Genomic DNA, 14,391 nt, shown 5'->3' with positions numbered 1-14,391 from the left:
ACTGCATGTTGTATGACTTCGACAGCTTGTCTTTTTAATATTGGTAATAATGAATGAACTTGGATTTGATTCCACTGCTTTAGAGTTTTTCTTCTTGAGTCAAAAGGTATTAACAAGGACCTTAGTTCTGCAAGTTCACCCATGTGGTTAAACACTTGTACTCCTATGAGCCTACCGTAGGGACATTCTGCAGTAAGTCATGCATGTCTTATATTTTCTGCAATATATATATATATGTATCTATATATCTATAGTCAGTTAAGCATGCACAGCTCCTTGCTGCCAGTGTTTAGCTCTTTGTAAGTACAATTTGATTCTATGCAAATTCACAGGGCTGCTTTCGAAAGCTGAACAATTGCATGTTATTGCAATGCATGTACAATTTTGTAAAGTTTTCTAATAAATACAATGACATGCAAAACTGAAGGAACTGCAGAAAACTTGCACGTAGCCAGGAGAGTGGGTCCCTGGGGCATGACTACATGTACAGGTGAAGACAGCTGAGAGTATGCTCCGCCTGTGCTCCCAGGTGACCAGACACAAGTTAGCTCCGACCTTGCATGGTGCCGTGCTTGACCTAAAAAGCATTGCTGAGAGGCAACTTACACAAGCTTGTACAGAGCTCTGTGCTAATGAAGCTATAAGGATTTCAGATGAGCGCTGGCTTATGTCCAACTCGTCGAAAGCACATGCAGAGCTCACTCGTATCTGTCTACGCTTTCCTCTGTAGACCTGTCCTTACTTTCCACATTGGATGACAACCGTTAACATCTATTACAAAGTGTACAGTGTGCTTTTGTGTGTGTGTAGGTTAAAATATTCATTGACAAGAGGGTGAAAAAAGATGCCAGAGAAGTGGAAAAAAATGCCAAAGAACACAAGGTTTTGAATTCTCAAAATGAGCTTTATCCATTCGTACATTGGCATAGACAGTGAACTGTGGGAAGAATTGATACAATTTAAATGCTGATGGGAAGGCTGGAGGTTTGTGCGGTAGTAGCAGGCAGAAGGGGAAAAGGTTTTTAAGTGAATATTAACTTAACCATGGGTGAGTAAATTTTAGGAAATTGTTGGCACAATCAGGTTGTTAGATGCCTCATGTTTTATTCTGGACCTAAAGTTTCAGTCTGCTTATGGAAATACAGCCCACTAGTTGACAGAAGTAACTTTGACAAGTGATGTGGCTACATAAAACGATCTTCACGTATCTCTTACTTTGACTACAGGTGTTTAGATAGCAGTTAATCCAAGCTGTCAGTATTGCAGGGGTTTGGTTTTGTCACAATTAATTGATTTTGAGCTATTTCTACAACATATTATAGAAGGCAATATCTTTCTTCAGCTTTGAAACTGGAAACACATCCTCCTCTCTTGTTTTGCTTTCAGCTTGTTTATGTCAGAGAGCAATGCCATATGCGAATGCAAAACATCTTTTATAGGTGCTTGTTAGAGTCAGTCATGCTCCAATATTTACCCTAAAAACTGGGTTTTTTTTATTACAGACCAAAGTGAAGAGTCTGATGTCAATGAAGACCCAGTTCAGTATGGCATACTGCTGCTGCCTCACACTAACTTAAGTAGGTGCTGACATTTTATAGATTTTCTAGCTAGTTGAGCACTGCTACTTGAGTAGATCTTTTTTCTTTTTTTCATGCGAGATGCTGACTATCTGCAAATACAGTGGCAGCTGATCAGTATATCTCGCAATTTCATTTGGTACTCATCTGGAAGTAACTTCAGATAACTGGCATACTTAATTATTGTATTCGCTTGCTTAAAGGCTGAAATTTCCCTCCCTACTTTTTACCCTAAAACTAATGAAGGTTCACTCGTACCTATTCTAAAAACAGGATACCCTGTTGCTTGTATAAGACACACAGTTATTTGCAGATTTTTCTTTCCCCCTCTCACCTTTATGTGTTTCTGACCCTCTCATACTTCTGGACCTGCATGTTAAATTTGGACAAATTTACTAGAAGATCTTAGATTAAAAATACTTTCTTCCAAGTCTTATGCAAAAAGGCAGCTGAGTAAAGCAGTCTTACGAATGCCCCAACTAAGAAAAAGGCTGCAGCATGACTTTATTAATATAAAACTTTCTACATGGAAGGGAAGTTCTGGTTGTAGGAAAAACTTTCGCTGGCACTTACAATCATATGGGATGCAAATCCATATCAAACAAGACTGATGCTACTTCTGGTATTCACAGAACTTCCGCTATTTTCCCATTGTGTATTCCTCGCCTGTGAAGTCTTATTGAAATCTAGGTTGCACAATGATTTTCTAAAGGTTTATCAGCAAACATTTTGTTATGTTCAATATAATTTTACTGTTGCAAATAAAGGGGACGGTTGACTCTGATCCCTTTAATAGATTGATAATGACTATGATGTAACTCTCTACATGTTGGAAATTTAAATTGCTTATCTTCAGGAAAGTGTATGAATTCAAAACTGAGGCCTCCGAATTTTTGTGAAGTTTGACGCAGCTGGGATTTTCTGCTAGGCATCAGTAGCTAGTTGGGGAGGAACAGGTAGGTATTAGACCAGGCTGCCCAGAGACTGTGGAATCTCTAGTGTAGGAAGTAAAGAACAGGTTAGACAAGCATCTGTCAGGATTGGCTTAGGAAGAGCTGGGAAGTAGGAAGGGAAGAAGACTGGTGGACAAAATAACGTTTCAAGGTCTCTTGTAGCTCTATTTCCTAGAATCCTATTAATTATTTTAATGACAGTATGTGCCATTACCAGTCATTCTACCCTTTTTCTAAATCTGCTGCACCAAGGTGTGAAAAGCTTCCTTTCAACTTGATGGCAAAATCATCAATTGAGTATTTTTTACCAAGAATAGGGGGTGGTCCCAGGTAGTGCCTAATCTGATTTCTAAGAATATGCCATGGTACTAGTCTGAGATATGAAAGCTGGAACTGAGACCACTGAAGTATGGCTTCTGTATTCATTTCAGAACAAAACTTGGTGTGAAATTCCTAGCTAAATCTTTGAAACTCAATACATGTTTTATGCTTGTGATAGTGTTAGCATGACTTTTTTTTTTTAACTCATCTGGCCAAAAATAAAATTAAAAATGCAGAAAGTTAGTGACAACTGGAGCATTTACCTCATGTACGCATAACGGGGTGCTTCACATTTTTTAAAATCTCAGCTAAATCAGTCTGTATGTGACTAGCACCCACAGCGTTGTATTAAGCAAAAGAAAACATAAGGCAGACTGCAAGCTGCCAGATTCAAAACTTAGGACCAAATTCCTCCAACATAAATACATATAATTTTCCTGCTATTGATTATTCTTCTTGCTTTACGTTCTTGCAGATTTTGTCCTCATTATCCTACAGTTACATTTGGTCACATCAGAAATCTGTGTAAAATATGTCAAATCCTATAAAGGCCAAATAATGACAACAGAACCCTGAACACTGGCATAAAATAGAATTGAGGTTTCAGTATCAATTTGGCTAAGGTTTAGCAGTCAAAGAAAAAGCAAGATGAAGAGGCAGATCCTGCCTTCTATTTATGAGTATACAAGAGGAGGAGGAGTAGGACAATGGACATGGTGCTCTTCCCTACAAGCAGCAGACAAAGAAGTAACAAGGAATGGTTTACTTTGTTTCCATCAAGATCAATTGGATGCTTATGACTCTGGGACTAACGGCTGATAAATGGTGAGAACTGTGGTAGATCTCACTGTTGGTGTCTGTGCTCAAATCGTGTGAAGAAAAAAGCACCAGAAGCTATGTTGGACACCGGAAAATGTCAGGGAAAGAATTCAATTAATTTCCTTCCTTTGCCTTTTCCATCCAGTTTTAGGACTGGTGAAAAATTAATTTTTAAATAATAGTCTAATGTTAGTTTTTCCTTTTTTTTCCAACAGATTTATGTGAAACCTAAAAAGAATTAAGCTGGATCTGTGGGACCATTACTGCTGCCAAGGGCTGCACTTAGTGTACTGCATGATGAAGTGAAGTGTAATAGATGTTCACTTTCCTCTCTGTAACACACACCTGGCAAAAGCCACGCTGTTTATCTGGACTCCTTCACCTTGTAACTTACGTTAATGACCATGACCTCACCCGATATTTTAACTGCTATTAGAAAGGCCTAGCCATATCAAGGCGAAATACAAAGCTGACCATGAGAGGTCATGCTTTTGCCGTTATTTTAAAGAATACATTTTGCTGAGTCTTTTTTTTTTTTAATGCTGGTAACTGATGTGGAGATTGCATAATGGATATTATTTTCTGATTTTATAAATGGCAAATCACAGATAGAAGTCTTAATATGTAAGAAACATAAAAGGCAACTATATATTTCCTATATTTCCTTTAACCAGTCATGTAGAAAAAGCAGCTGAATTTAGGGCTTCATAAAACTGTTACCTGAGTGCGGAGTTTAATCATATCAGCTTCCATCTGGGAGTTGGATTCATTTAGTTCTTTGATTTCTTCATCTAACTGTTTAATTTCTTCATCATTTTCTATACCTGTGTGATATAAAAATAAAAGGGGTGTTAACTAAGCTTTAAATCGGAGTTCAGTGAATTAATTATTTCCATATTTGAAAATAAATTATTTCAAGTAAAAGTACTAGAGTAAAAAAGAAAAAGGAAGGTTCTTCAAACTTTTCTTTTGAAGTTAAAACAATGTATTTTCCACTACTTTTCTTTTAAAAATTGCAGTAATTTTCCAGCAAGAGTGTTGAAAATGCCTAGAGGATCAATAAGACACACCTTTTTCTTTATATGTACTGATTTAACTTTGTATTATAAGAAGTGCACCTGCAGCAACAAATTTTCCACTGTCATATGAAACTTATTTGAAAGACTGTGTCCACTTACAGATCTTCTGAAGGAAAAGAAAGTATCTTAACATGCTAATCTCTTCATATTACAGCACTGTGAAAATCATTTGCAACTAATTCAGAAGATTTTTTTTCCCAATACAGTGAAATGTTGTTGATGCACTGGGTTATATTGTGATTCTGCTGTTGCTTTAATAATCTCATGGTTCAGAAGGGTGTTATTAAATAATGATATATAGGATAATTTGCAAAATGGAAGTGATTTCTGAGTTTTCATGGCATAAACATTTAGAGAACAGAATTTTAAAGATACCTGCATCTTTAAGGATTCAGACAGGAATAAACCGTAAAGGTTTTATTTATTTATCCTTTTAATTACTATAACAAAGCATAAAATAGTCCTAGGAAGAACTAGATCTTTTTTCTCTCAAGTCAAAGTCTGAACTCCTAAAGCTAGAGAAACTGGTGTTCCCACTGTCTTGTTCTGCATGGCAGATGCAGTTTTCAATACTTCCCAGGTTTTAGAGAAAATTACATCCAGATCTTCCACTCCCTGGTTACCCGCTACTGAACAAAAGCAACCAAGACTTTCTCTAGCTGTGCTGGCAACATGGGTTGCAATGGCTCCTGCACTGTGTTGAACAAAGCATTTTCTATAAATAGAATATAAATATAGCATTTTCTATAAATGCTTTGTGGCTCTCAAACACAGTCAACACCAATAGTTAAGAGGGCAGTATCTTTAGGCATGCACAGTCACAGACTAAGTGACTACATAAAGTTTTCCAAGAAAACTCGGGAGTTAGGCACCTCCCAGACAAGCCTTTTGTGCATTACCTATTTGAACTGAAGCACTTACATTTTGCTTTAATTGCACTTCAACTATCAGGGTACTATCCTGACTTTCATCCAAGGTACTTTCATCATCTTCCCTGCAACTCAGGGCTCCCAGGAAGAATTGCAGATTATCGGAGATGAAATGGCACACAGCCATCTACATCTGCCAGAGGTTACAGAGCCACAGCTCCAAATGAATTCAAGGGAGCTCATGAGGACTCAACACCTCTGGAAATCAATTTTTTTCCTCTTCTGAATCCTGCAACAATATAAGACCAACTATCCACCTTGGTGAATGAGATATGAACCAGAAAATTATAATGGTATATTCTACTTTGAAATATTTTAGTGTTTTAGATTTATGTAGACATAACTCAGACCAGCCCGACCACTCCACTGCTGGCTCAGATTTCCACACCACAAAACCCAGTTTCAATTCTACTGACAGTGAATTCACTATTTATACAAAAAAGATTTACATACATAGGAAAAAAAGCCCGTAGACTAATGACAACTTTAGCTTACAAAGAAGTAATATTTAAAAAGGTAATGTTTAAAAATTTACCATTACTGGCCCGCTGCTTTATTGTTAGCATTTGTTCTCCAGACAGCTTTGCTTTCTTCATTGCTGAAGTAGCTCTGGGGCATCCTGATAAACTGTGAACAGTAAGGAGGCTGTTAATTTTGATAGGTCATTGAAAATAAATCTGTTATCCAAAACTGTAATAAAAACAGTATCAGAGACAAAGTTTATCTTCACTGCCTGGCACTGAAAGAGTGTGTTAGTCCAAAAAAAAAAAAGTACTTACCAGTAGTGATTTCATGATTTTATTCTTTCTTCCAAATTATTTTTGTACAGACAGCTAATATAAAAGTCAGATATATCTTGTAAAACTATAAATCTTGGAACAACAATCCGATTTTCTAAAGACACGATGCTCTTATTAAAAAGTTTTATTTTAAAAACAGTTACTGTGTAAATACTCCCCTTTGAATTTACACGTCCCCACTCTGAACTTCCACCCTTTGTAATTGATATGTTCAAACATGGAACTGAATGCTGACAGAAGGGGACATGAGCAACCTCTCACATCCAAATAACTAATTCTTATAAACTATGCTTTTTTTTGTGAGTATCACCTACCGAGCTGGCTAAATTGCCCTTTTCTAAATTGTTTCTTAAAAAGGCAGTAACTATGTGTTAGCTCAAGAAAAGTCATTCCCATAAAAATGACCTTGCCTTGATGAGGGATATATATCTCTTATAATGTATATTTGTTACGGTTATGGATGTAGACTCAGTTATCTCGTCTCCCATGATGCCAAAATATTAAGCTTTTTAATTACATTGTGCAAAACAATTTGATAGCAAATGCAGTCTTAGGTTTTATTGTAAAAATAAAAATAATTATCAGACAGTGCTCACTTTTATAAATAACTGTATACAGAAAACTATCCCCTTTTTCAAAATCACATCTTTAATGTAGTTAAATCACAGTTAAATCACTATCACAAGTAAGAGGAAACATATATTCAATCTAATTTAACGATGGAAAACTATATTCTTATTCTGAGCAAGCTTTAGCAGCGAAGGGAATTTGGAAACTTACTAAACAATTCCCTATTACTTCAAATTCACAGTTTCATACCCACTGAAACTGAATAATGTCACATACATCTCATTGCGTACAGTTTATAATTCCTCTTGAGATCCAATGGAAGATTATTTTTGCAATTTTTAATTGTGTAAATCAAATTCAAAGCTTATACTCAAATAATCTCTCTGCAATGTTGAACAAGTTTCTGAGGAATGTTGTGTCTTCGATTAAAAGCATTTCTTCAAGTAATGACCCATCTTCCTACTTAATAAAGTCTTCTAATTTAAGTATAATGTTTAATTATTGAAAATGTTTCTCTGAAAGGCCTGGACTACTATTATCAAGTGCAGCCATCCAAAAAAGGAAACTTTTCCCAGAAAAAGGTCTAACAGAAAATTCCTTTTCTCAGCAAAAGAATCAGTGTTCAATATTTTATACAGCTCTGTTACTGAGAAGGTATGTAATAAAACAATACTAGTAGTATCAAGAAATAGCATGATCTAGTAGCTTTTCACTGTAGCCTGGTGGTAGGATGCCAGATTATTGTTCCAAGTTCTGTTACAGACTCACTGTGTGACCATAAACTGTCCTCTTGAAGTGTCAAAGGGAGCCTTGAGGAAGTTTAAGGAGGAGGAGAGGATTAGGCGTTTTGGGAAAAAAACATTGGCACAGGGAAAGGAATGAAAGATAACAGTATATGCAAAGTTTCTGCATCATTTAATTGACTTCATTTTTGTATCCTTTCAATTGATTTAATGAATTTCCTCATATTTTGTCCTCATTCTTTTTCAGGATATAGCATTATTGGGCATTGTAACAACTGTGTTAGTTTACTCTCATCTTGGTAGCAGCTTTTTCCTCTCTAAACGTCTTGACCGATGACAACCTAGGGAATCCCTCAAAATAAAATTATCCCTCAAACAGCCCACAAGTATGGCATTCAAACCCTAAACAGATCAACATGAAACCTGGATGCTAGAATTGCGCACCTGAAAGTGCAGAAGAATAATGAAACAAAGAAAAGTATGTTCACAAGTATTGGAAATCTACTGTGAGGTTCAGTGTGCCTACATCCAAACTTTGGTGCCAAAACCCAATCTTATTCCCAGGCTATGGTTATGTACACCTAGTTTTTAGGACTGCCTAACCCTGTAGATATGTTCCCAGCTTGTTTGAAAGATTACCTCTCTACTAGTATATTCAGTGTGCTTCAAATCACGTTCTCACCCTTGAGACCCCAGGTACAATGTCCCATATTTGCACTACTAAGCTCTCCTACTCTACAAAATATGTTGGTCACATTCTAGCTGCCTAGTGGCAACTGTCGCTGGCCCATACTATCTCCATTGGAAAGATACCTGTCGCAAGGGTCAGCACTTATATATCACTTACACCGCTGCTGCAGTTCAGGCCTACTGGCACCAGATGTCCTCTGCTTAAACTGGAAACAGAAAGATCTGGGTCCTGTGCTCTATTCTTGCTGCACAAACTGTTGGAGAGTTGTTCTGCATGGATTATCTACCTTCCTCTCGAGGCACCCAGATGAGTCATGAGTTAGTGAGGGGAAAGGCAAAGGACTGCCTATTTTTGGGCCTACTAGTGAGGATGCAGAAGGCTTCCACATCCTGTAGCCATATTAGTTTTGTTCTTACCCACTGGTGATCTAATACAATATGCAGATGGAGGAGGGCTTTGACCAAAAGGGCTTTCTTTCCATGCAACTGCATGCCCAAATCACAAGCTTCCTCTTTTTGCTTTCCTGACCCTTACACTCTTGGCTTTAACATATGCATCATGTACCGCTATGACTACCTTTAGCTTGTTATGTGTTTGTCCTTAGAAGAGGCCATGAATAAACAGAAGGTTCTAACTTTTCCTGTGGCTTTATGCAATTTAAGAGAGCATTCAAAACTCCCAGAGGTACCAAATTCAACACAGGGGAAGATGCCAAAGCCAGACCATGCCATCAACTTCCTCTGCAGGTCTTTACCGGCAGATCTGTCTCGCCATTAATTGTATATTGTATTGTAAGTGGATTAGCTCACTTTCCTGAGCCAGGCACTTACAATTTCAATCAAGCAGATACTAAGCTAGTAACCTAAATTGGAGGACTGAGTTCTACTACAGTTTATTTAACTTGGCCAAATTCTTCAGAAATGGATAAGACAAAGACAGCAATATGCATCCTCTTTGCCCAGCTTTGTTCTTAATTAAGTTACCTAAAAATACTTCAAATAATTTAAAAAGTAAATTAGGACTTTTAGGATAAGCTGCTACTCTGCAAGGAAATTCTACCTCTTCCCTTCTATGTTCTTGACTATGTTTACTTCTCCTGAAGGTAACTGCTCTTTCTCTAAGTTGAGAACAACCAAAAGAGGGCAGGACATATGAGAAGGTAAGAAGAAAAACAGAGCTAAGTCAGCATTGCACCAGAAGTGGGCTGTTGTACAGAGGCTGAACCTCACAGAGGTGTAAAGTTAACCAAAAAGCTTGAATTGAGATCCCAGTGAGACTGGGAGTGGCTCAAGATTTCTAGAAGACTGGGGGATAGAAGAAGACAGAAGACAAAAAGGAGTAGGTATGATTTTATTTATCTCAAATATCTTGAGATTTTATTTGTTTTCCCATGGCTGGCAAACAAAACAGTACAAGTGAAAGCCATTTCAGTGTTTTAAGAGTTAAGCAAAATATGCTTTAAACATCTCAAAAATCAAAAAAGACCAAGAGAAACATGCTAGCTAGTAGTTTTGGTAAGGATAACATATCAAGTTTAAAGCCTTTACTGTTGATGCCTGTTGTAGGTTTTCTGTTACAAGTGGAATTAGAGTGTAATCCTGCTTTGGTTTATTTTTTATATTTTAACAAACCTTACACTGACTTTTACACAAACATGGAATTCTGCAGCTTGTTCATTCCAGCAAAGAACTAGTAAAATTAATCACAGTTATCTCACTTGCTACTGCCATTATTCTCATACACATGAGAAATCATGCAAATGAAAACATAAACACAGTTGAGTATTCTTTCCATAATAAAAAAATGAATAAGGCTTTCTAACAACATTGCTGGGGGCACTGCTGTAATAAGTACAGTATAAACGTACTAAGCCATCATTTATCTCTGTCAGATTATGGATGCCACATACTGTGGCATCAGCTACAAATTTTGGTGGGGCTGTCAGAAGCACCAATACTCAACTCCTGGCTCCCTCTGAGTTCCTGATTCAGCAGGAGCTGTGAACTGCTGCTGCCAGAGAGACGATGTATCAACAACCAGCTGATCATCAGCATCTTGTCTCTTTGAGATGCAATGTGTCTTGACTCTTGCTGAATTTCTACTGTCAGGCCTAATCTCTAATTTGAGAAAGAAAAGTGCAGTCTGACACATCATCCTTGAAAGCCAACCTCTGCCATAATTGACAAATACTATGAAAAATGAATTAAACTGTCAGATTAAAGTGATCTAGGGTCAGATCCTGCAGACCTCCTGTAAGGCATGTGCTAAAATTTGAGAAGGTCTTAATTTTTGCTGGTTGGCTGGAAACATCTGACATCATAACACATTTATATTGGAAATGTGCTTTTGTTGGGCATGGGTGCTAAATGGAGAGGTGCATGGCTGGGACCTCCTCATGCAGCTTTGCTTTGCAGGGCATGGCACTGCCCATGCAACAGACATTTCTACACACTCTATACCTGTAGGACTGACAGGTAGAAGGGGTGACTGGGTTTTATGCCATGCAAGTTCAACCTGCATTAATCAGGCTTGTTTTTACAAGAAGAATTTATAAATAGAGACATGCAGAGGTGAAGTACTAGTAGCTCTATAAACTCTACAAAATAAGCTCCATCCATATGTACAGCTACATCTTACCCTAACTGCCCTGAAGAGTAGTGACTCATGGAAACCCAATCATCTAAAAGGTATGAAGAAAGACTATATGCACAAATTAGGATAAAGAATATATGGTGATTGCATCTGTTAGAGTTGAACACAACATGAAGAATGGTTTTTCTTTCTTGTTTAGGACTGTGGTTATATTACTGCGACCTATGCCTTGCCATATAGTCAGCGAATTTAGAAAATAAGGTTAAATTGGTCCCCAAAAAAAAGGAAAATTAGTGGGGACAAAAGTTTGGAAGGGACATCTAGCTAGTGGTTAGTGCACATTTACCAAGAAATTTAGTTTAAAAACAAAGAAATGTCGGCTAAAACCCTGAACTGCTTCAAGAATGTAATTGCACTATCTTCAGGGATGCAAACAAGAGAGGCCGTCAGAGTGGAGGATCATTGATCAAGTGGAGCAATTGTCTGGGTGACTGATTTTAGTTATCTGGGTTCCAGCTGTGCTCTGTTAAATACATTTTTTGCCTCAGCAGACAGATGCAGTCTGGTCCCTCTTGAAGCTGAAGGAATTGTACTTGGCCTGTCAAGTGAAGAAAACATTCTCCAAAGAGAGAAGTAGGGATGTGGGAAAGGAGGAGACAAAGGTCAAATAAAATGCAACTTTTATATTTGGTGTGTGAAGTGCTGAAGTTTACAAAGGAAGAAAAAACAGGATGTAAAGAAACCAGAGCCTCAACCTGGAGTACCCAAAAAGCATCCTGAGGGCTAACTTTATAAACACTGTAAGATGTTTATAGATTCACTGCCACAGAGATTTTTCAAAAAGTTAAGAAAATGAAACACTTTTCTTGTTTATTAAAAATAACATTGTCCATAGACTAGAGAAAGAAACATGTCACATTCAAGGGACCTTTTAACTAGAGAGAGATCCAAAACAAGCCCCAGATGTAAATCCTTTTGAAATCCAGGGAAATACAGATCACAGTGAAAACTACTGTTTTATTTTGTTAATAGATGAAACCTTTCTTTTATGACTAAGCTCCTGAGCTATTTGGTAATGTCTGAAGTTCAAGTTAAGAGATCAAACTCGGTGATCAAAGCGGTCCTTTCCTTGGTTTAATACTAAACCCATGAACCACTCATTTTTTCTGTGTTGAAGGGTATCAGCTTTAGTCATTTCCTTATTCCCATGAGTAAATTCTGCTACACACCTTAAAGGATGAAATACTCTATGCACAACTCCAGCAGAGATAAAAAGAACCCTTCCTGGCCCAGCACTCATTTTTATTTACATTCAAGGGTGATTGGCTTTTCCCCAGCTTCTTACTGAGCTGTGAAGTAAAGGGAGTCCAAGAGAGAGGTTTTGCAAACAAGGTAGTTTTGTTTGCATGGAGATTGCTGCGACTCACAGAGGAATCTCTCCTCCTCCCCACCGGCCACACAACCCCGACTGCCTTTGTGCAGTGTTGGAAAAAAATTGTCCGTTCAGCTCAATTTCAGAATTCTTCACTGGAAAAGAATAATTCTGATTAATGTGGCCCTTTTTAGGTCTTGTTCCCTGGCTAAAGCTTTTTTTGTGTGTGTGTGTGTTTACAACTCACACCTGAATGCTGGTGATGAAGAACTTTCACTTGAATTCTAAGTTAAAAAGACTAAAAGCTTGATGTAAAGTGAAAAGTGGCAGCTCCTAATCCAAGTTGCTTTCCAAAGCTGCTGAGGAGAGTAGCTGAGATTTTATTCTGTTTAAGTAACTCTTTGCATTGGTTCCAGAACTCAGAAAAATTAAAACACTACCCAAGTGTCCATAAAAGAAATACAGCCGTTATGATTAAAACAAAATGTAAGCTTTTCAGAATTATTTTAATGATATCTGATCATTGTTTCAGAAAGACTTTCAGGAAAGAACTACTTTCTTATTTTACAGGGGGAGGGTTAAAGTAGCATTAAAATCTGGTCAGTCAAGCAGCAAATGGACAACTATATAGAATGAATAGTAATGATACCCAGAAGACGAGAGGGTATTTGGTTTTTATTGGAGATTTAAAAGGTTAAATAGTGTTATAGCTTAATTATGCCTATCCCTCATAACAAAAGAATAAAACAAGAACCAGGTAAGAAAAACAAAAACAGAAATGATGCAGAACTGTAAACATGGCCAAGCTGAGAGAAAAGGCTCTGAGAGCAGCCTCAATTTGAAAGGAATCCCCCTGGGGCATAAATATACAGCAGAAAAAGGATTAATGAATCTTGAAATGCTAGAACTGTAAGAGCACTGCCAAAGTTGCCCTTCAGCTGGGCACAGTCATCCTGTGGCAAATTTACATAATATTTTGTTAATTAAAGTTGCTTAGTCAGCAAAGAGGCTCTGTAGGTGGGCTTCTCACATGTGTTAACGAGCTTTGACCTGTATCATCCCTAAACAGGGAAAGAGGTTTGGCTCTTGCCCAATGATGCAATAACGGTTCAAAAATCTCTCATTTATTCTTTGGTGAGCAAGGAAGCACTGCAGCACGTTACACGATTTACAGGTGGCCTTAGCACTAAGTTATGGGGGAGGAGTGTGCACTTAATGGAGTGCCATTGAGTGCTCCAGAAGCTGGGGGCTGGCAAAGCTTATCAGCCTTTCTCCTGTCCTGTGACCGCACACAACAGGACAGATGACCTGAAGACCAGTGGATTTACTGGTCAGCTGAATGGGGCATGTATTGTGAAGAAGACAGGCTGAGACTTCCCTGTATATACATAGGTAAGGTGTATCTCTAGCTACATACCTCTGCTTAGTGCTCTGGGGCAGCTAAAAATTTCAAGTGACCTATTCAGTGACAAAGCCCAGCTCACTTAGGCACTTAAAATGAAGTACAGTTTCTCTAGGCACTTCTATACACAGCAGAGAGAAAAAAGGTTCTTCAAGAGGAAAATTTGTCCCACCTGAACTCTAAAAAGCCACCCAGTCATCTCTGCCTTTTTTATGGGCTATGTCTGGAATGAGGACAAACAGAGTTATAACCAGAGAGCTTCTGCTAAGTGCCTGAAATCAAGGAGATGTCACACTGCAAGCACCTGTACAAATTACTATCTGCTGTCATTTGTCAGGTCTGCTCAGCAAAATGATTTTTCTTGTTTATATTGTGCAGTCTGCTTTTTCTAATACAAATTTCATATTATTTTCTCCTTGACTCTCCCAAGGTAAGTAAACCTCGTAAGTCCTTTTAGATGAGCTCTCTGTTAGGAGCCTTCCAGTTTAATAGACTGTACATCTGATTAAAATGCTATTCCATCCTTCCTCCAGCTCGTAATGA

At 37.8% G+C, this 14,391-nt stretch overlaps 1 protein-coding gene across 13 annotated transcripts in view; it reads right to left on the bottom strand.

Annotated features, from left to right (window-relative positions):
* The window catches only part of MYT1L (myelin transcription factor 1 like), a 311,977-nt gene that overhangs the window by 3,436 nt on the left and 294,150 nt on the right, over positions 1–14,391 (bottom strand). For all 13 annotated transcript variants that reach the window (XM_076332840.1, XM_076332843.1, XM_076332852.1 and 10 more), the window contains 2 exons: positions 6,214–6,305; positions 4,391–4,494 (listed from right to left, as the gene is read on the bottom strand). In XM_076332840.1, coding sequence (XP_076188955.1) covers positions 4,391–4,494; positions 6,214–6,305 — 196 coding nt within the window. The remainder of the gene's footprint in view (positions 1–4,390; positions 4,495–6,213; positions 6,306–14,391) is intronic.

Source organism: Aptenodytes patagonicus, chromosome 3 (genome assembly GCF_965638725.1).
Source record: "Aptenodytes patagonicus chromosome 3, bAptPat1.pri.cur, whole genome shotgun sequence".
Taxonomy (NCBI): Eukaryota; Metazoa; Chordata; class Aves; order Sphenisciformes; family Spheniscidae; genus Aptenodytes; species Aptenodytes patagonicus.
The sequence above is the reverse complement of the archived record's forward strand: the minus strand, read 5'-3'. Positions and strand labels throughout refer to the sequence as shown.